The sequence below is a fragment of the Equus asinus genome, chromosome 10 (assembly GCF_041296235.1).
Source record: "Equus asinus isolate D_3611 breed Donkey chromosome 10, EquAss-T2T_v2, whole genome shotgun sequence".
NCBI lineage: Eukaryota > Metazoa > Chordata > Mammalia > Perissodactyla > Equidae > Equus > Equus asinus.
Window position 1 is genome coordinate 95,389,449 of NC_091799.1, and position 22,986 is coordinate 95,412,434.

The 22,986-nt window shown below is 39.6% G+C and overlaps 1 protein-coding gene across 1 annotated transcript in view; it reads left to right on the forward strand.

Annotated features, from left to right (window-relative positions):
• The first annotated feature begins 736 nt into the window (after positions 1 to 736).
• The window catches only part of MARCHF11 (membrane associated ring-CH-type finger 11), a 108,291-nt gene continuing 86,041 nt past the window's right edge, over positions 737 to 22,986 (forward strand). Inside the window, exons 1-2 of the mRNA XM_014837343.3 lie at positions 737 to 1,389; positions 2,598 to 2,753. Coding sequence (XP_014692829.2) covers positions 844 to 1,389; positions 2,598 to 2,753 — 702 coding nt within the window. The 5' untranslated portion in view covers positions 737 to 843. The remainder of the gene's footprint in view (positions 1,390 to 2,597; positions 2,754 to 22,986) is intronic.

Below are 22,986 nucleotides of genomic sequence, written 5' to 3' on the forward strand. Positions count from 1 at the left end.
TGTGCCCTTGAGGGAGCGGGCTCTGGGGGCTGGGAGCGATCGCCAGGCAGCGGCAGTTACAGTCCTCGGGGCCCGTGCGCCCTTTCCCGCGCCCCTGTTCAGTGGACTCAGGCGCGCCCAGGGCACCAGCCCCCACGCCCTTACTCCCACGCGGGTCTCCAGGACGACCATCCGGGTCCCACCCAGCCTGGCGCCGCCGAATCGCACTTGCCCACCGAGCAACGGTTTCTGGACCCGCGGCCTTCGACCCCTCCCCCCTCGCTCACGAGAGCCGCAGTGCGCGCCGTTTGGAGAGGGGTAATCCGCCCCGGAACAGACGTGAGCGGCCCCGGGGCGGGGTCGGAGTCGGTGGAGGCGGCTGAGGGCTCTCCCCCGTCCACCCCCGAATTCCCGCCCGTGGTCTCCGCACCTCGCCCGGGGTTCGCACCTGCCCCCTCCACATCCCCCCTCCCCAAGAACGCCCCCTCCGCCCCTCCCCCTCCGCCCCGAGCCGGCTTCCCGCGTAGACCCCCGCCACCCGCCTACCCCTCCGCTGCGCCGCTCCTCCCCCGCCCCCCGCGCCCCGCGGCGCGGCTCTCACGCGCAGCCGAATTCCGCGCCGCCTCCATCAGAGCCGAGCCGGCGGCTCCGCGGAGCAGCAGCCTCTGCCGCCGCCGCCGCCGGGCCCTCCGCGTCCCCTCCCCGTCCCGCCCCCCAGCCCCAGGCACCCAGGTCCCCCCCTCCCCTCCCTCCTCCCTCCTTCCATCCCTCCCTCTCCCCTCCCTCCCCCTCCGTTCTCCCTTCGGCTGCAGCCCGAGCCCGGCCCGCCAGCCGGGCTGGCAGGAGGGCGGCGGCGGCACCACCATGAGCTTTGAGGGCGGCCACAGCGGCAGCCGGCGCCGCGGGGCGGAGAGCAGGGACGCCGAGCCGCCCCCATCGCCTCCCCCGCCGCCGCCGCCGCCGCCGGGAGAGCCGGCCTCGGTCCCCGCGCCTCCGCGGTACCTGCCGCCGCTGCCCGCGCCGCCCGCATCCCCTGAGCGCGCCGCGGGGCTCGACGAGCCGCCGACGGAGGTGGTCCCGCGGCGCAGGGGCGCGGACGAGCTGCCGCCGCCGCCGCCGCCCCTGCCGTCCGGCGGCCAGGAGGTGTCGGCGGCCGGCGACTCCGGGGAAGGTCCGAGGCACCTTCCCGAGGCGGCGGTCCCTGAGGCGGCGGCGGGGAAAGGCGGCCCCGGGGAGTCCGAGGCCGGCGCGGGCGGGGAGGGCGAGCAGCGGGGCGCCGGCGACCAGCCCGAGACGCGCTCAGTGTGTAGCAGCCGCAGCAGCAGCAGCGGCGGCGGCGACCAGCGCGCCGGGCACCAGCACCAGCACCACCAGCCCATCTGCAAGATCTGCTTTCAGGGCGCCGAGCAGGTGAGGCCCGGCGGGACCCCGGGGCAGCTGGGGTGGGCTCGGGTCGGGACTGGGCCGTCTAGTCTGCGACGACCGACCTTTCAGCACCACGGACAGCGCTCGCCTCCTGGTTCCTCTCCTGCCGGGCACGTCCGGTCCAGCCAGCTGAGCGGCGGCTAATGTGTGTTCGCTTTCCCCTTCTGTGAAGGCAGATAAAAATGTCCCGGTGGTGAATACAGGGTTTAATTTGCTCTGCACTCTTTTTTCCTAGCTGGTCCTGCGGTTACACATTCCTCAGGTGCTTTAATGATAATGCCATAAATATCTCTTTTGTGAATTCCTAAATGGATTTTGGTTTATACGTAGGAACAAAGCTATGTTCCTTTTTCTACAAATGTATCCTGACACAGTCCTAGAAACTGGGGGTGAGTCATGTCAAAACCAAAAAGGGCCGGATCTTTCCTTATTGCAAATTTCGGTGACTTCATCTCATTGATGTGAAAAGTGTTACAGTTTTTTACAAGAGAAATAGGAATGTACTTTCACCTTGTGAAAGAAAGGCTATTCAGCCGACAGTGTACTTTATATTTAGTTAGAAACACAATTTTAAAGTTATAAACTACATTAGAGGTGAATGCAAACTTCTATGAGAGTAATGATCATGGAGACAACAGGATAATAGATCTGTCTTACAAAATGTGTGGTCTGAGAAAACATTAGGCTTAATATTTTTAAAAGTAAGGAAATTGCGTAAGAATATGCAGGCTTTCAGGAATATAGTGCCCTAAGTCAATATTTATGATGCTACATTTAGAAAAAAATAAAAGCATAATGCTATTGCAAGCTACTTTCTGGGATGCCATGCATTTCGTCTTCAGCAATGATTAAGAATAACTGCAGAGGAAATGCATCTGACCATCCACTTAAAAGTTATTAAAGAGATTTAATAGTACAGCTTTTCCCCAAGGGTATGGGGAGCTATATCTTGCAGACGTTTTGTATGTTGGTAGAACATTTATGTCATAACTCTAAGCAATATCTTTGAAATAGTTTTAAGACTTTAGTTTCATTCCCATCAGAAGTATAAAAATTTAATTTCATTTTCTAGGATAGAATTTGATGCTTGTATCCTTCTGGGTAAATGGCTGTGATACAAAAGAAAGCGGGTGTTAGATTTTTAAAATAGAGGCACGAGCATAACTATTCATTCTGAGCCGTTTTCCTTTCAGGGGGAACTGTTAAACCCCTGCCGATGTGACGGGTCTGTTCGTTATACACATCAGCTCTGCCTGCTAAAGTGGATCAGTGAGAGGGGTTCCTGGACCTGCGAACTCTGCTGTTACAGATACCATGTCATAGCCATTAAAATGAAACAACCTTGCCAGGTACACATGTGTGACATTTTTTTCCCCTGAAATCATTTTGCTAAACATGAGTGCACTTGAGTTAAGTTATTACTAAGGATATTTACATATACTACTTAAAAACATTTTATGCAAATCACAGTAAAACCAAGATTTAGAATTTGTAGAGATGTGCTTTGAGAAATCTGTGGCATTTTTATCTGAGAAACTCAAGACATTTTATTCAAATGGTTTCTTTTATTAATTTGTTGTTTATTAATGAGATTATACCCTTCTTTGTTTCTAAAAGGGCAAGTTGGTAAATGGTTTATACTCCAATTAAATCAATATTATGAATTAGAAATGTTACACAGTTTATTTTAGTAATATTTTCTTAATTTAAGCATTGAAGCCCTGGATGGGCTCCATTTATGGGAAACAGGTGCACATAAAGCAAAATTTTACTAGTCTGGAAACTTTAGTTGAATCTATTAGTTCTAATCTGAACACACTTTTCATTTAACCAGGTTTTCTTTTTCATATGAGATTTTTTCACAGTTGAATTTTAGCTAGTTTCATTCTTTGCTGTGTTCAACTACATAGTGGATGCAGAAGTATTCCCAGCAGTTACTCTCAATAATACTACTGAAACTGCATATATTCTTAAACTTTTTGTGTATAGTCACATAATGACGCAATCCTACCCTACAAACGCCCCTGGAAAAATTGGCTTTGGTTTTTTTTTCATGGTGGAATTGATTCAGTTCTTTAAATAGACTGGTGTAGTGTAAAATACAAACTATTAAGAATGACATCTAAGGCAGAATAGTGTGTAATTGATGAAACCTGGTGGTGACATGGGGCTAAAGTTAAGCAGGTATCAGAGAGTAGGGTTCAAAACACAGAGACAGAAGAGGTAATGGAAAGAAAAGGAAGAGGGAATTGGAAAGGTCGGAGGGGAAAAAAGTAATAAAATCTGGTATTCCCTGTTTCTATTTAAATTACCAAATTTAGTTTGCATTGAGCCATATAAAATAGGTGAAATTGTTAGTGTTTGCAGAAGGAACCTGGAAGGTAAATTACTACTGCATTAATAATTCAAATTTCATAGTTTTTAATTTCCGCCTCCTTCATATAGTTTACAATTAATTTGCATCTCTGATACTCGCCATTTAAGGCATGATTAGCAAGGATGAGATGAAAATAGGAATTTTCTCAAGCTGACCTAAGGCTTATAAATAATTTGGAAAGAAGAAGAACTAATGTAGATGAGTGATAGGCAGACACCTGACACATTTTCCCAGAACCTCTAACTGATTGAGCTACTTGTGTATCAGTTTATGAATCCATTATAGTTGTCTTAAAAAACAAATGGCACCATGTCTAAAGACCAGGATATGAGTAGTATAATTGAATCTACAATAATTTTATGAATAGAAATATGTGGATATGAGAAATGGAGAGCTTTGGGGCTTCAGTCAAAAGTCCTATGAGAAGTGCTATGATCGAATGTTCAAGAGCTCAAATAAAATGCCAAATATTTAAAAAATTTTACCTTATGGCTATTACATATCAATTTATTTGGGATGATTACTTCTGAAGTAAATAGAAGTAGGTCCTTGATATAATTTTAAAATAAAGAAGAGACAAAGGGCTGGGGCAAAAAATACACCTTACTAATTCTGTTCCTATAGCATAATGAATTGATTACCACTGTGTTTTGCTTCATTAAAAAAATTCAATAATTATTTTAACTAAAGCAATTCCCCAAAATGTGTATATGATATGACCAAAAAAATCAAAACAAAACAAAAAACAACCAAAACCCCCAAATTTACTGAGTATTACTAATACATTTAGGAATAATTTTATGACAACATCATGCAAATATTATCATGATCTATAATCAGATCTGTTTGTAGCAGTGAATTAGAAAATAGTATTTAGAAACAAAGTTGATATGAGTGTGATGATGATAGCCCAAGAAAAGAACTTTTAGGACTATGTTATATACATGTAAAACTCAGTACTCTTAATGAACAGAAATCAGATATAGGGTTCCCAAAGTGTGGATTCTTATACTTGGGGGTAGTTTATTCTCAGATAAAGTTTGACTGATTGTCTGACGTTTCTGTTATGGATGACCCTCAAACTGAGCATTAACTCTGAGTTTTGGTTTTCTCCCTTGCTGATGTGAGGCCAAGTAGATTTAGCATCTATCACATTCACGCCCTATGGTGTGGTAGAGATCCATTTCCTCATGGTACAGGATCAAATTGGAAGCCTGTTATGGCCCTCCCCTTCACTTTCCATATCCCTCTGTCCTAAGTATAGAGCCTTCCCATAGCCATGAATGGGGGGGGTTCCTTGGATATAGAACAGAATAGAGAATAAATAATGATATTAAGAGAACATTTACTGAACACTTACTCTGTGCCAGGCACTGTTCTAAGAGCTTTACGTATACTGATACTGATATTTAGTTTTCATAACAAACTTATGAGGTAGAGAATATTATTATCTCTGTTTTACACAAAGGGAAACTGAGGCACAGAAAAGTTAAGTAACTTGTATTAGGCACATATCTAGTAAAAAGCAAAGGCAGGATTCAGAGTTAGTTGGTCTGGCTCCAAGGTCCATGGTTTTAGCCCCTGTGCCCCATATTGGAAAGTGTTCTTTTTTTAAAAGTTTTTTTTAAGGATTGGCACCTGAGTCAGCATCTGTGTTGCCAATCTTCTGGTTTTTTTTTTTCTTCTTCTCCCAAAAGACCCCCAGTACATAGTTGTATATTCTAGTTGTAGCTCCTTCTGGCTCTGCTATGTGGGATGCTGCCTCAACATGGCTTCATGAGTGGTGCTAGGTCCGCGCCCAGGATCTGAACTGGTGAAACCGTGGGCCACCTAAGTGGAGCATGCGAACTTAACCACTTGGCAACAGGGCCGGCCCAGAAACTGTTCTTCTTAACTCCATGATAGTCACCCCAAGTTTCTGGGTCTATCATGACTTATACTGTGTAATGCTGAGTCAGGCAAGAACTGGTTTCTGCCCAGGTCCCTTAGATGGTCTAGAAAGGCTTTGACTGTCCATCGCTGCATGACAAATCACCTCAAATACTTAGTGGTTTAAACAACAACTATCATTTATTATCTCTTAAGAGTCTCAGTTGATTGAGGTCAACTGGGAGGGTCTTCTCCACATGTGGTGGCAGTCTGGAACTGTGATCATCCAGAGATTTGACTGGATTGGAATATCCAAGATGACTCATTCATTCGACTTGATCTTGGTGCTGGCTGTTGTCTGGAAACTCAGTTTGGGCTGTCACCTGGTGCCTCAGTTCTCTTTCCACACAACTTGGACATCTCACAATATGATGGTTGGGTTCCAAGAGCATGAAAGCTGAAGTGACAGATCTTTTAAGGCCCAATCTTGGAAGTCACACAGTTTCGTATCTGCTACATTCTCTTGATTAAAACAAGTCACAGGAGCAACCCAGATTCAAGAGAAGGAAAAATAGACTCCACGTCTGGAGTCTTCCTTTTTTTAAAGAGAGTGGTCATCTTTACTGCAGGAGATATCTTCTAAAATGGCTCTATCTCCCTACCCTGGTCTCTGCATTTGGTTCTTGGTTAGCAGGCACCACCGTAACTTCCATCCCAGGGCTCAGAAACAAGGTTAAAAAAATGTATGTGAGGTTGATTCTATCAGTGGTGCTTGGTGCATATGCTCCAGCACTTTCGTAAGTGATTATTACCAGATTGTACCTCCTGGTGTTCAAAGGGACATGGGGACAGAGTGGAGAAGGGAGCAGCTAAGCAGGAATCTGGTGTGTGTGAGAGAAACATGATGCAATGATTCTAAAACCTGAGTTTTACTTGTTTTTCTCATTGAGATTAGAATTCTTTGAGAATTTGGGTCTAAAGCTCCACATTTCGTTGGATTTCAGTGATGCTCAGCAGCATGACCCAATAGAAAACTGATGTATCCTCTACAACATATTAAAACCTTAATTGTTGTATCATTAGCAGTAGGAGTTAATTAAGACATTTGAAGTAATTCACATGCGTTTACCTTCCTACCTACTTGCAGAATTCGTTTTATTGATTAACATATTCAAGATGATGCATTAATGATATTTTAAGAGTAAAAGCTAATTCTGTTTTGAATCTCATAGTATGGTATAAAATTAGTGGAATCTAAGAGCATATAAGATGAAATTTATTTTGAGATGTTGGTGACATTATAAACTAATTAAGCTATATTCAAGTTTATGAATGCTTTCAATACTTTGTCAAGAAATATAGATGTTTGGAGAGAGAACATTTACTAGATAAAGTATTTTACAGGAAACTTAAAACTTGTTATTAAAGATGGACTGTACCGCCCAAACATAGAAAAATACAGTGTAAATGGAAGGTAATAGCTATGTTACCTTGGACAAGTTACTTAACTCTTTGTGCCTCAGTTAACCCATCTTTAAAAGATAATAATGGCATCTATTTTATACATTATTTTGAGGATTGAATACATAAATATATTTATGTATTTACATATACATAAATATAGTATAGCTTATGTATATACTATATAAACATAGTATAGCTTATATATGTGTTCTATAAATATAGCATAGCTTAGAATAGTGCCCAGCACGTAGTAGGTGACATTTCAGTGTTGGATCTGATTATTTTTACTTATTCAATCAACTAATAGATGAGACCTTGACTTGCTTACAGCAACAGTGCTCACTGGCCTCTGTTGTTTCTTTCAATCTCTTGTCACCAAAGTGAAGTTAATGACTCCTCTTTCCACATCATTCTTCGTTCCTGCATTTTAACTCCCTGCTTATTCTGGGAGAGCCCATCTCAGTTTCTGATCAAATTTGTTGTCATAAATAATGAACAAATCAGCATTTTAAAAATCAGGTGTAATGAGATATAATGATCTCAGTACATGGGAACTTATTTACCCTCCGGATGTCCCTGCCCGTGGGTCTCTATTGGCGTTTGCTCATAATCCCAGTTATGAGATGTTTTTACATGTGGCCAAGAACAGTGCAGTGCTATTCTGTGTCATTGGGCAGCCATTGTTTGTTTATCCTCTGGAAAGCCCCCTGTTGGGTGGGGTGTGTGTGGGTAGGCAGGAGGTCCGAGAAGCCCCAGATCCCTGGGGGGCAATCACGAAGGGGCACAGGCCGGTGGCTGAGCATCAGGCGCAGCGAATAGTGGTGTCCATCCCGTTTCCTTCCTCCTCCTCCATTACTCAGAGCACAAGAGGAAAGGACCAGGGCAGGACTTGCGCGGGAAGGAATTGAGACTTGCACGTGGGCCATATTCCTTCACAGGTATTAGGCCCCTGGCCATTTTTACTAGCCTCTATCATTTTTATTAGACTTCCACTTACTGCTTTTCCTTTGAACACTTACAGTGTGCTGTCAGCAACAGGTTTTCTCATAGCAGTAAGAATGACTGGGAAGTCTCCTAGGGAGAATAGTTTGAGAGTATTTTTCATTTTTATCCATATTCTTAAAACCCTGGGATTCATCATGAAAGCTGTGAATTAGAGAGGAAGTTGGCACCATATACACTCATCTTGGCTGTCGTTTTAAGATACAGCTTCTGGACCTATTTGTAAAGTGTTAATAGAACTTTAATTAACTTCTTGAGGCCCCTGTGGTCATTATTTTCCTGAATGGGGCTCTGTCGTGAAAGGGGTATTTCCACCTTCAGAAGTGATTAAGTTGCTCTCATGATGTAGCTGATACACTAGGAGAAGCTGACAAATTATCATTGAAAATTGACCGTGATTTTGAAAATGTTTTAAGAACCCATCAGAGCATTGACTTTATTGGCGTTGCATGCTGTCATTTGAAATACTACTTCAAGGCATTTTATGGATTAAAAATTTCTACAACCTCGTTGACCTGGTGAGCCACCACTTTTCTTTTCTTTTTTCTCTGTTGCTCTCACTAACATTCTCTGTAAGTTTAATAGCAAATGACAAGAGGAGGGGAAGCTCTTCATTACCATGCCTGAACAACTGGGAAACAATGTTAAAATGTAATATTTTAATGCATATTCTGGCATATTTTATAGGTAATTAAAAATATCAAACAACACATCACGAGGCAATTTTCTCGCTTTTGAAATTATTTTTGTTTCATTTGCTTACTACTTCTCAAGACACATGAATCTTCATTTTACTCACTAGAACTGATTAATGATTCTCTACTGAATAAAATATGTAAATTATACTTTGTCTACTGCTATAGCCGACTCATTCACTATCTAGGCTGTGTGTACAGTGATTTTACAATTTATCTCAAAGCCACATGCTTCTGAGAAGGTAGTACAAAGAGATGGAGGCCATTTAGAGCATTGTGTCCTGGCATTTGCTTTGAACCTTTATATAGAGAGGATTGGGGATGATGTGGTCCCAATGGATGATACTCTCCAGAAATTTCTTCTCTACACACATTTGCTTTACTACGTTTTCTAGCTCTTTTTAAATATTTCCCTTCTGACAACTTTCTCTTCTTTGCTGTCTTGGCCCCTCCACCCAGCTGCCCGTAGAAGAGAGAACCTTCTCTGGGGTGGAGCTGGGCAGTCTTACTGGTCCAACCAAGGTTGGGTGGCGGGAAGATTTGGCAGTGTTTGGGTAGAGGAACCTAGCGGGCTCCAAAATGTCTTCACTTGATGACATTTATCTTATTATTTAAACCAGAGGTCAGCAAATATGTTCTGTACAGAGCCAGATAGTAAATATTTTAGGCTTGAAGGCCATTATAACTACTGTCCTAGTGGGAAATCTGACACAGACTTTATAGATGAATGAGCATGGCTGTGTTCCAGGAAAACTTCACCTGTAAACCCTGAAATTTGAATTTCACATAACCTTAATGTGTCAGGAAGTAGTATCCTTCTTTTGATTTTTCTCTCGCCAACTATTTGAAATTTAAAAACTCGTGGGCTCTGCTAAAACAGGTGGTGTGCTGGTTTTGGTCCACTTGGATTTGGCGGTAGTTTGCCAACCCCTAATTTAAATAAATGGAGTACTGATATGGACTTAGGTGTTTTCTGACCTCTTAGAGAATTAAATGGGTGAAGTGTTTTAAAATTTTTATGTGTTTCTTTGTAGTTTTGAGTGAAATTATCATAAACATATCATTTAGAAAATGGTGGCACTGTAGCTCCATTATGAAATGCTATTAACTTCTTAATATTAAATATTAAAACCATCGTTTCTTCCAAACAGTTTCTTGGTTGTATCAGACTCAAATCCCAAATTTCCAGGAGTAGCTTTAGCTGAGTCAGGAGTAGAAGGAAGGATATCTTAGAAGAAGCCTTCAGTGTCCGTGGAACGAGCCATCCTCTCACCTCACTGAGTTCTGGAATGCATTTTAGAGAATGCTCACAGGTCTGGCCCTAAAATAGGTCCTCTCAGGCTCTCCGCAAGCCTGCAGGGGTGCTTAGAAGATCCCCTTTTGAAAGTCTTAAAATGATATTGTTTTAGTTTGCTTGGGGTTTCCAAACTTGCCTTCTAAGAGGGCAAGCATAACAGTGAACGAGACAGGTTTTACAACAAATTAAGTAACACAGCTCAATATAGCTTGAGATTCACTTTCTTGGTCACTTTGTGGATATTCAGTGAATATTTGTGGTATAAATGAATGAATGAATGAATGCATAAGCGAGTGTTTTAGTAAGGTGGACGGAAATATGGGGATCATGTTCACATTTCTGCAGTGAGAATGTCTTAAAAAAATCAAACTGCCTTCATTGCTTACACATTACCCATCTCCTGATGGTTAACTTTCAAGTTGTTTTTAAGTTGATCTTCTAATAATCCTCTTCTGAATCTGCCTGGGGAAATATGTTCAGTTCCTCAAACCACAGGAAAAAGCTTTAAGAGTGGGATCTATTTTTAAATACCTAGAATTAAAATAAAAAGGTTCACTGAGACATTATCTGCTCTTTTCAAAAAATAAAATGTCATGAAAAAAGACTCAGTGGATGTGAAATTACCCATGTGTGATACACTTGCTTGCTTGAGTTGTCGCTGGTTGAAGGATTTCATCTAGCGTTTGTTCAGAGAATTTGTTGGAAATTTTCCTTTATGATTGTGGGTATAGATGGGCTGCTAAGAATGTCTACTGGGTATAATTTTTTTGGTGTGAAATCTGCCACCTGGCTGAAAACAAGGTGACTTTTTTTTTTTTGATGACCAGTTTATACAGTTTTAACATAGCTTCAAAAACGATTTTTCCACTGGTGAATACAGTACTCCAACATAGGGAGATGTGGCAAGAGAACAGACTGTTTCCTCCTTGTCCATTTCCTGGTTGGCCTTGGCGTGTGGCTTTGCTCGGATGTGACTGATGTTTACTAAAGGGATTGGAACAAAGGAGACTCAGCTTCCTTCTATTTTGGGGCCTTCTAAGAGTAGAATGGGATGACTCTGAGGGCAAAGCGAGAGTGCTTCCAACCCTTCAGTGTTGCAGGGAGTGGACTAAGGAGATAATCACCTAGAATTACAAGTAAGTGGATGGTAGATACTGAGGACTCCGCCAAGCCTACCTTGTGGCTTGTGCTTTCTGTATCCTTGGATATTTGACAGCATCTTCCCTGTGAGTGTAACTCATAATTCAACAGCTGTTCTATGTGATTTAGCCAAATGAAGTCCCATAGAAGTAGAGGGGGACCGGAAGCAGTCACATGGGAAGACGTGACAAAAACCTGGAAGCATTTCTAGGTAGGGTGAAGCCAATAAGAGAACTTCTTGAGGAGACCTTTCTTATTCCGTCCTTCCTTTAGGTGTGGTATGCTCTGAAACTACCCTCTAAAAATTTGCTGTCTCTCTGCTTTCTCTCTCTTGGAGCTAGTTCATTTTGACTGATGACACCTGGGCAATGTGTCCTTATCACAGTAACAGAGCTCCATTGCTTGATGTGCCTGTTAGTTTTGTTAGTCATTTTGGTATGCTAGTTATGCGCAAGTGGTCAAAGCTTAATTTGGGCACAGGAGCCCTCCCCGTAAGCATCCAGCTCTTATTTTGGGAAGCCTCTAGGCACTCCTTTGTTATATATGGACTGCAGTTGTGCCGTGACACTCGTTTGTGTCATGACTCCGTGTGACAAAATAGTTCACCTAAACAAGGAACTATTTCAGGAAATTGACCCAGGCTCACCTTGGTTTGTTCAAACTGTTAAAAGAAAGATTTTAAGATAGATAACATCTCTCACAAGTATCAGGGAATTTTACTTAGCTTCTTGTGAAAGAGTATTCCAGAAGCCATAGGAAGTACTTTCGCTTGTTTCTCTCCCCCACTCCCTCCCCAGTATTAATTTCTTTTCTGTTGTTACATTTGGAGATGTTTTACATAAATATTTATCTAACTGGCCACTCTTTTCTTTTTTTTTCTGTTTGCTTTTTTGGTGAGGGAGATTGCCCCTGAACTAACATCTGTTGCCAATCTTCCTCTTTATTTTTTCCCCCAAAGCCCCAGTACATAGTTGTATATCTGGTTGTAAGTCACTCTAGTTCTTCTATGTGGGATGCCACCACAGTGTGGCCTGACGAGCAGTGTGTTCCTCTGAACCCAGGATCCAAACGAATGAACCCTGGGTTGCTGAAGTGGAGCACACAAACTTAACCATTTGGCCATGGGACCAGGCCCTGTGAACTCTCAATTTAAAGAAAAAAAAGAATATAAAAAAAATTTATAGTAGAGTAGAAAAGAGTACAGGATTTGCCAGGCATATATTTAACATTCAATAAATGTTTATCTTCCTTCTATGTCATCCTTTTTTTGACAACATCTTCCTTGTATTTTTTTAGTAGGGGCAGGTAGATGGGAGGTTTCCAGGGCAACTTCCGGTCTTTAGAAGAGAAAGACACAATGAATAGGGTTGATGATCCTTGACCACATTGTATTCTTTAGGACCACGTGTGCCCAAGCTCAAACCTAGAAGTTGTAAGAAAATCTTGAATGCAAGACCACCTTTGAATTCCCCTTTGCCTTTCATGTTGTCTTCCTTTGCCTTTCAGTCATACTGCCATAGCTTCTATTAAAGTCATTTTCAGATCTAGACAAGACTTTCAGCAATTTGAGAAGCAGAAAGGAGTGAGAAAATGCTAAGCCAACAAGATTACAACTAATTCTGCCAAAATTTGTTGTGTAGCTTTGGATGACAAATGCTTCTTAGACTATGGAGGGAAAGACTCTTAGATATTGAAACAGTTTTGAGTAACTTGGTGATGAGTCTCCCCACATCCTTCTGCCTCTTCTCTCTGACCTGCACCCTACTGAGACTGAAGATAATATTTGTTACAGAAAAGGAAATTTGAGATAGAAGTATGCTACTTTCGTTTTGGACGTGATTAAGCTCGACTAGAGTAAACTTTAGTGGAAAAACGGCAACCATTCCTTGAGTGGCCTGTGGGGACAATTTCAGTGCCAAGTGATGATGAATGCATGGAGATTATTAATATAATATGGCATAACAATGGACAAATATGTGTTTATTTTTGGTGTAGAAGATGATTTTACTCATGTCAAGGGATTGCCTTAGAATAATTCATCTTTGTTATTTTCTACTATGAATTATATAATCAGTAATTTTCTATTGATTATTTTTTCACTCATTCAACAGATTAACCACTGCTATGTAGCAGGCACTGTTCTAGGCCCTAGAACTACAGAGTTGGTTAAAACAGGCAAGATGTCTGCTTTTAAATTTAAGTTCTTGATAGTGAGGGACAGACAATGAATAAGTAAATAAATTTTAAAAACTAGGTAATTATAGATTATGTTAATAACTCTAATGAAAATAAACTGGGTAATTAAAAAAGGGTATACTAGAATGAGCCATGTGGTACTGGATTAAAGTTGGAAACATTAGTATATACTCATGTTTACAAATGCTTGCATATGGAAGTATTTATAGATGTGTCCTTATGCACGTGTTAGTGTATACACTTCCATGTCCTAGCTCTGTCTGTTGAGAGGACCTAATAGCAGTGACACACAGCAATAATAAGCTCACCTAGCATCGGATCTTTTGTCTCCAACAAAAGGAACCAGTTTCATATAGGATGCTATTCTTATACAAGATGAGACTTGAGTATCTTGTACTAGAAAATAAAAAACTGCTCAGAAAACAAAAAGATGGAGTACAGCAAAGGGACATATGAGCCCACTTGGAAGAGTCCCCAGTGGCTAAATCTGGAACATTTTGAGCCATGAAATAAATCGTCCCCAGTGGCTAAATCTGGAACATTTTGAGCCATGAAATAAATCATATAGCATTGGATTATAATTCAAACTATGGTATAAACATCCATCAGTGCATACTGATATAAATAAATGATTGAATGAATAAGTAAATAGGGCAGAAGAGATGAATCTCTCTTACAGAAGAATTCCAAGTAATTTATTTATATATTGCCCCCTCCGGGAGGTGGAGCTCAACTCTCCTTACCCCTTGCATGTGAGCTAAGCTTAGTGACTCGTTTCCAAAGAATGGGTTGGGTACAGGGTGGAAAGGGGATGGGGGGAGAACCTTACAGTAGAGAAGCCTGGAAAACACTACTTTAGCCAGGTGATCATCGACATTATCTGTGATAAGTCATGTTGATAACATATGCCCTTGGTGTGATGTGATGAGACTACTTTACCTTTGTGGTCTTCCTCCTAAAACCCCATAACCCTATTCTAACCATGAGAGAAACATCAGACCAAACCAAGTTGGGAGACAGTCTACAAAATACCTGACCAGTACTCCTCAACACTGTGAAGAAAAAACAAGGGAAGTCTGAGAAACTGTCATAGACCAGAGGAAGCTAGGAGAGGTGAGAACTAAATGTAATTTGGTGTCCTGGATGGGATTCTGGAACACAAAAAGGACATTAGGGAAGAACTAGTGAAATCCTAGTAAAGGGTGGTACTTAGTCAATAGTAATGTGCCAGTGTTGGTTTGTTAGTTGTGCCAAGTGTACCACAGTAATGTAAGATGTTAACAATAGGGAAAACTGTGTGCAGGGCATATGGAAACTCTTTGTACTATCTTTGAAACTTTTATGAAATCTAAAACTACTCCAAAATTCAGTTTATTTTAAAAAGAAAAAGAATATGAGGAAGTCCAAGCATATCTAGATAGAAGGGTTAAGGAAAGTCTTTCTGAGGAGGTGACGTTTAAGTTTAGACCTAAAGGTTGATGATGATCCCACTTTTGAAAAACACTTCGAAGAGCATTCTGGAAGGGGGAGCAGATAAACCAAAGACTAAGTAGGAGAGAGCTTGGTGCATTGGAGGGAATAAAAAGAAGACTGTGACTGAGGAGGAGTTGGCGATGTTGTTGGGGAAGTAGAGGTGTGCCTTTCCACATAGGCCATCATGAGAAATTCGACAGCCTAACATTCTAAGAGCATTCTAAGAGCAATGGGAAGTCATTGGAGAGTCTCAGGCAGAGGAATAATAATAATAATAATAATAATAATAATAATAAATGCCTGTGGTTGTTTGTGAAGACTAGATTGGAGAGAGGCTGAGCTGAGAGCAGGAATACTGTTAGAATGCTCTCTTGATAGATGGGAAAGACATAAGAGTAGCTCATGCTAGGATGATGGCAGCACAGAAGAAGAAAAGTGTATCTATTTGAAAAATATTTTGAAAGTAGAGGCAACAGTTATTTTGTTTTCGTTTCTGTAATTTATTTGATGACAGAATATCTCCTCAACTGACTTGAAGCTATTCAGTTTTATCTATCTCAGTTAGTGTCAATATTCATATATTTTGCCATAGAAATATTGATTACTTACAGGATATTGACTTAGACCCTGCTGAGGGTGTGGGATGTTCCATAATATATTGAAAATGCATCATATCCTATTTTTTTTTATTAATTTGGAATTCCGAAACAAAGGACCCAAAGTGTTTTGGGTAAGGGATTTTGGCATAACACAAGGTCTATCCTGGAGAACGTTCCATGTACTCCTGAGGAGAATGTGTATTCTCCTGTTGTTGAGTGGTGTGTTCTATAAATGTCTGTTTGGTATAGTTGGTTTATAGTGTTGTTCAAGTCTTTTATTTCCTTATTGATTTTCTGTCTAGTTGAAAGTGGGGTATTGAAGTCTCCAACTATTATTGTTGAATTGTTTATTTCTCTCTTCAGTTCTGTTAGTTTTTGCTTTTCGTATTTTGGGGCTTTGTTGTTAGGTGCGTATACATTTATAGGTGTTATATTTTCTTGATGGATGGATCATTTTATCATGATAAAATGTTGTTTGTCTCTAGTAACAATTTTTATCTTAAAGTCTGTTTTATGTGAAATTGGTATAACCACACCAGCTCTCTTGGTTGGTATATATATATCTTTTTTTATCCTTTTACTTTCAACTTATTTGGTCTTTGAATCTACGGTGCATTTCTTGCAGACAGTGTATGGTTGGATCTTTGGGTAAGGGCATTTGGATCTGTACATGGTTATTCCTGGAATAGAGCCTTATGAAAATCAACAAATGTTATTGAACTTGTTTTCTTTGTGAAGTTATCAATTTAGGAGAATCTATGATTCTGCATCATGGTGATTATGTGCTGTATGAGATTATGTGTTTCAAAGCCCTAATTGAATATTCTGTTAACCTGTGTGGTTATGCGATTGTTTTCTCCCATAACTTGTGAAGAAACTAAGTGATTTTTCTCTATCCTCTCCTCCCTGCATCACCTGAGACTTGGCGTGAGTAATTGAGGAGTTGTGGGACCCTGTGCTTTTCTAGTAAATAGGAGATTCTTATTGCCGCTCATAGTCAGCTGCTTCTTCCAAGTCTCTGGAGCCTTCTGAGTATGAGTATGTTGACACAATCAGCCCTTGTAACTTAAACCCATCCTTTAAAAAATTTGTTATGCATCTTCTGGAGGGGTTGAAATTATATCAGGATCGATGTGATATAATGGAAAAAGCAGGGACTTAGCAATATGCAGACCAGGGTCCAAATTTTAGCTCAGCCACTTCCTAAACTCTGTGACCAACAATAATACCGTATGTATTAATTCCTTAATGTTGTTGGGATGGTTAAATCAAGTAACATTTTCAAAGTTCTTGGCATGTGATGGTGTTTTATTGATTCCTGACTCTTAACCTTATTAGAACAATGGTTGTAATGCATACAGTTTTGCCAGATTTTGGATTTGTTGTTTATTCATTTATTTATTCATCCATTTGATAATCCAACAAATATTTATTAATTACTTGCTAGTTGCCAGGCACTATTCTAGTGACTGGGGATGAACAAGAGTAAAGAAAATAAATAAAATCCCTGCCCTCAGGGGCCATACATTCCAGAGAGGGAGACTGACAATATACAAGTAAAAATTTCCAGTAAAATAATTGGTAGATTAATTAGTAGTAAGTGCTAAGGAAGAAACATTGGGCAAAGAAGGGAGATATGAAATGTTGAGAAGGAATGGTTAAAATTTTATATAGAGTGATGAGGGAAGTCTACTAATCTGTGATCTTTGACAGAAATTTTTTTATATATGGCTTCTGGAAATAGAAAATACTAGTGATTGTTTACTATGATTAATTTTCCTACTGAAGTACATTTCATTCTGGGTTTTACTTTTCCGTAAATGAACTGGAAACTTCATATTTATAGCCTATAGTTTTATAATTTGCATTAGTATATTAAAAGCCTTGATAGTGGCCCAATTTCTTCAATCCATGTGTATATCTAGGATATTATGGTGAAGATTCAAGACATTTGTTTTAGGAGCAAGAAGAAAAGTACAATTCGACAGAATTAAGATAGAAAGAACAGTGAAAAATGTATTCTAGATTCTAGAATTGCAGATGCTCAATTTGCTCTTCTGAGTTATTTAAAATATTTATGTTGCCACATTCACTGTTCAATCTACAGAATTATCAAGGGGTTAAGATCGTAAATAAAAGCCATCATATATGAGGAATTCAGCCTATTTTTAATTATAATTTTAATATTGATTTTTATAAGTATAGTGATAGTAAAACAAATAAAAAACTAATATTGAGCCTATTTTATCTTGGATAAGTACATATTTTTCTGTTGGAAAATATACAATTTCTGAGATGGATTGTTTTGAAGAGAATCTCCGTCATCTCATTGAATGTTGTTTAGGAAACTTGGCTATTTGGAGAATGAATGTTTGAGGCTATAATTTTCTAGGTAATACAATTGGGAGATATTGAAGTGGCTTGTACATGACTTGGCCACTATGAAAGTTATGCAATGACTTAAAGAGGGGAAAAGACTTTTTATGTTGCTCCTGGAGCTACAGAAATTGACATTTGGGCTTCCAAAATCCATGTGAAATAAATGGCTTCCATTAATCAGTGCAACTGGATGCTGGGCAGCCCATCTTTTTTGAATCTGTGCCATTGACAGAGAATGTGAATATAAAGGCGTTTTGGAGGATGAAATCTACTTCCTCCTCCTCAGAAAACTTTTAATAATACGGAAACATTATGTTTGAGCTTATGATACTTAGTGAACCAAAATGGAATAATCAGTTTCCCAAATTTGATGGGAAATGTCATCTGTAACTTAAAACTCTTAGCTTTCAAAGGCCATAAGAATAAGTAGTTTGTTAAGAATCTATTTTCAGAAGAAAAGTGATGATCATTTCGTGGGGAGTAAGATGTTATATTTATGAACACATGCAGGAAGAGAGAACATTCTTAGGATAATTATTCTCCATGGAGCCCTTGTCTGGATTTCCTGTATTTGCCTTCATAGTGGACTAGTTTAGATCATCTGTTAAAAGTTTAAAGCCTTTCAAAATAAGTCAGTAGTGGCAGCCAGGTCTTGAGGGTTTATTTGAAGAAGCCCCTGGTATTGGATTTCTTTCCCCAGTTCGATGTCGGGAAGAGCTCACTATGCAACTCCGCCCCCTAGCGTTTCCTGTTAATTATAGTTGTGGCTTGAAGTTTGTCCCAGGGTGCACAGGCTTTGATTAGGTTAGAGAGGTTTCTATATTTTTTCATCTTGCTCGAAAATAAGTTTGGCCCAGGTTCCATTTATTTAAAAGGCTTTGACATCTGTTATTGTTTGTCTAATTTGTTTCAGAAAAGGTACCTGTTTTTCTATTTGATTGGATTTCAATTAAATCAAACATTTTCTGTTTTCCTTATTCCACTTTGCAGTTTTGAGTAATTAAATTTTACTCTGTTCAGAGATTTTTGAATAGCTACTGCTTAAATAATTTAAGAATGTAAAGCATGTGAACTCAAGCAGAATGCTGAATTCGTTTAAAGTTATTTTAGAGAATGCCTTCAAATTTTGATTGCCCTTTCAATATCTGCATATAAGAAGTTTAAATAGAAGATAATTATAATATCTAGTGGTCTCTGCCAAGATGTTTGTAGTATATTGACAATCAAGTATTTTAGATATTTTTGTCAAACAAGACAAAAAGAATGCTCCTTCTTTGCACTCATGTATCTAAAAGCATGTTGACCAAATATTGGGACTGTTGTGTTATTGGAAAGAGAAACAGCAGTTGCATTTCAGCTTCTTTTGTTTGGCTTTAGTTTTTTCAAAGAGGGCCTTTTATTTTGCTTACGGCAACATTTTTAAAGAGAATTAGATAAGAAGCAATTTTCATGATGTAAAACTTATGAATTATATTTGAAAATGAGGTTTTTAATTACTCCTGATTGTTTTACTAATGGCAAGCCATCTTGCTTGAGGGGGAAAATTTTTCCAAGCGGTTTAAGTTCTTAGTTAACAATCTGAGGATCCTTAATTAAGCAGTAGCTATTGAGCCAGGGCTGTCTCCTGAGGTCCCTCATCGGGAGGAGGGGGTGTGGAGAACGAGTTTCTCTGGCTGGTTGTGAATCCCCAGGAAAGGCTCTGTACCCTGGAAATAATAAAGACATAGAGGAAGGAAAAAGCAGAGAGAAATAGAATTTTGTTCTTCTAAATGGGAAATGTAATTTTGTTTTAGAGGTACAAGGCATTTCAAGAACACTAATAGTGGGTATTAGACGAGCAGATTATTTGTCTGGAAGCACATGCATACCCTTTCCATGTCAATGAGGCCACCATTACTCTTGGTGTGACGCACGGAAAATATGACCTATTGGTTACTGAAAACGAGCAATGCGTAAGTAGCTCCAAGAACTTTGTTTGCAGCACTGTCCCTGCCTTCTCGGATGACTAACTCATTTATCAAGAAGTACAGGAAAGCATGGCAAAAGGTGGGAGGAATGTTACGCTCTGTTAGCGAAAACCTTTTCAGGAATCATAGGCGAGGCTGGGCCTGTCGGAATATGAAGGTTCTGTTAGAGGAGAGTGTGGCCCTAACATTCTTTAAACATATTTCAAATTGGGATAAAGTGTGGGGGATTTTAAGTCAATCAGTCAATCAATATACAACATAGAAACACTATCTGTTACCTAAAGCTGTACATGTAGTTCTTTTGCCTTATCAAAGATTGAAATGTGTTTCTAGGCCAAAATAGATTTCGGAGAATATTTACAAAGCCAAACGTGATAACAATTGCATAAATTAGTATGGTTAATTTATATTCGAAGATCTTGGTAGTTAGTGTATGTTTTAGTTTGGACAGCTAGAAGAACATTCTTCCTTAGGTTTTGATGCGGTAAGAAAAATGATTTATGTGACTTAGTATGTGCCTTTTTCTCTCAGCAGCAAACCGTAGGGTACGGAATGCCATAAACACACAGTAAATTAAAATTGTTTTGCATGGTCAATAGCATGTTTCCAGCAGTTAAACCTTTAGCAAAATGCCTACCGTATTCATTTTTATGGCACAATTACAGCAAAGGCTAAGTACAAAACTGGCACAGTTTTCAATGAAAGAGCATAAAGTTTCATTGAGAATAATTACGTTAATCACATTAATAACATATCTACGTTGCATGTTCTGTATTAAAACATATCCATTTAATCATTTCTTAGCAGCTGCACATTGATGTAAGATTAGTGTTCCCATAAAGAGCTATGAGAATATTGGCCATGGTGGAAGGCACTTTTAGTTTATAATATGAAGACAAGGCCCTTACTTCACATAAAGTACTAACATATGGGTGACAGTTGCATGATATGAAAAGTAACACAGTTTCTTATCAATGGTGAGTCAGAATTTGGCCAGCACTTTAGAACTAAGAGCTCATTTCTCCTGTAGTATCAGAACCCGATAATGGAATTTATTCTAGATGTCAGAACAAGACCAAACAGTGCTGGCAAAATAACTATACAATGATTAAATTATACAATTATTATCTTTTAACTTTAAGTATATAGTAAATCCATTCAGAATTCAGAATATAAATATAAACAAAGAATATATTGCTTTATTTACTCACTGATATTTATGGATTAAGGCTAACTTGATTGCATAGCAAACAGCGGTAGAAAGTGATGTAGATTAGACAGGCGTTTACTTTAAACAAATCCCAACATGTCATTTCCTGGACTGAAAATGTTTCTTAAGTGTGGTCGAGAGCCATCTGGAGTAGGAGGTTAAGAGTACGTTTGGGCATCTCCCCACATCCACGCTTCCTCAGGCTGACTATGGCTGAACCTTTGACGAGCTCGGAAAATAAGCATATTTATTACAAAGTTTGTGTTGCAGTAGGATGACAGCTTCTGGAGATGCTTACTGAAAATAATAATAGCTGCCATTTATTGAGCTCTTATGTGCCAGGCACCTTGCAAAGTGCTGAAGAGGCATTGATTGCCTCATTTAATTCTCAAAATGCTGTAAGAATGAGCAGTCTGGAAACATGCATCTTACTTTGAGGTGCTTCAGTTTAAATAGCGCCAACCAAGATTTACAGGATCCATCCAACTCTCTGGATTCCAGAAAAGTTTAAATCAGTTTGGGAAAATGGAAAGAACGCTTCCCAATCAGTTAGGGAGACTGAATGTTGGCTCATGAGCCGCTACACATCACTCTGGGATTGGGGTAAATCCAATAATCTACTAAACTGTTTTTAACCGCACAAGTAATTCAGGAAAACTTAATATTGTTAAAATGTATGTTAAAATTTAGATAATTCAGATAATATGGAAACCAGTGGAGAAAGATGGATAATCCCTCCTTTTTTTACCTCCCAGGCCCCACGCCAAGCCATTACCTCAATCCAGGTGATCCCTGTTAAAAGAATGGTCTGCAGCTTCCTAGCACTCTTTGAAGAATGCCTTTACGTGTATATACAAACATCTGTGTATTCGTTTTCCCCACTTCCTGCTTTATTCTTCAGTTTCTTTCACTGGACAGAATATCAGTACATATGACTCTATTTTTTTTTTTAACCGATGCATTATATTCTTCAGAATGAATCTAAAAATTTATTTAACAGTTTTCCTGTTGAGCGACATTTAGGTACTTTATGATTTTTCACTGCTAGAAAAATGCCGCAGTGAACTCTACACACACGTTGGGTGTATCACTGTAGGGTTGAGTGAGATGTGGAAATGTCCGGTTATGGAGTATGTGCCATTACGCTTTTGATAGATAGTTGCAAATCGCCCACCATCAGCACTGTGCTAATATGACTCTGTCAGCAATACAGGACAGTGGCCATATCCCCTATCCTCACAATCCTGGAAACCATCAATTATTAATTGCTAATAGATTAAATTACTAATGTTGCATAAAAGTGATACCTTGTTATTTTAATTTGCGTGTTTCCCTGATTACTAGTGAGCTCGAACCTTGCTTTCTATGTTTATTGACTCTTGGTATTTTTCTGTGTGTGATTTATATGTTCATATCCTTTGCCTGTTTTTGATCGAGATCAAGCTTATTAATTTAAAAAATTTATATTCCCATCATTACACACTTTTTTCCCATATCTTTTTTGCCAGCTTCACCTGTCAGTTTCTGTTGCATAACTTAAAATCTAATTGGGAGATAGAATTAACAAATCATCATGCAATTAGTTTTTAAACATGTGAGGATTATCTTTGTATTATGATTTCTAGCTCAATTCCCTTGTGATTAGAGAACATAGTTGGTATGAATTCATTCAGTATTTGCTGAGACTTGAATTTTGGTCAAATATTGATGAATTTCTATAGGTGTGTCATGTGTGCTTGAAAAAATGGTGTTTTCTCTGCAGTGGTGTGAGATGCAGTTTCTTAAGTTTAATTGGATTGTTCAGTATGGCTTGTTCTACTCTTTAGAGAATTCTTTAAGGTTCTAAGGTGAAGCTAACAGATTTCCTGGACATGTAGCTACAGAAAGCCCCTTGCATCACTTTCCGAACCATGT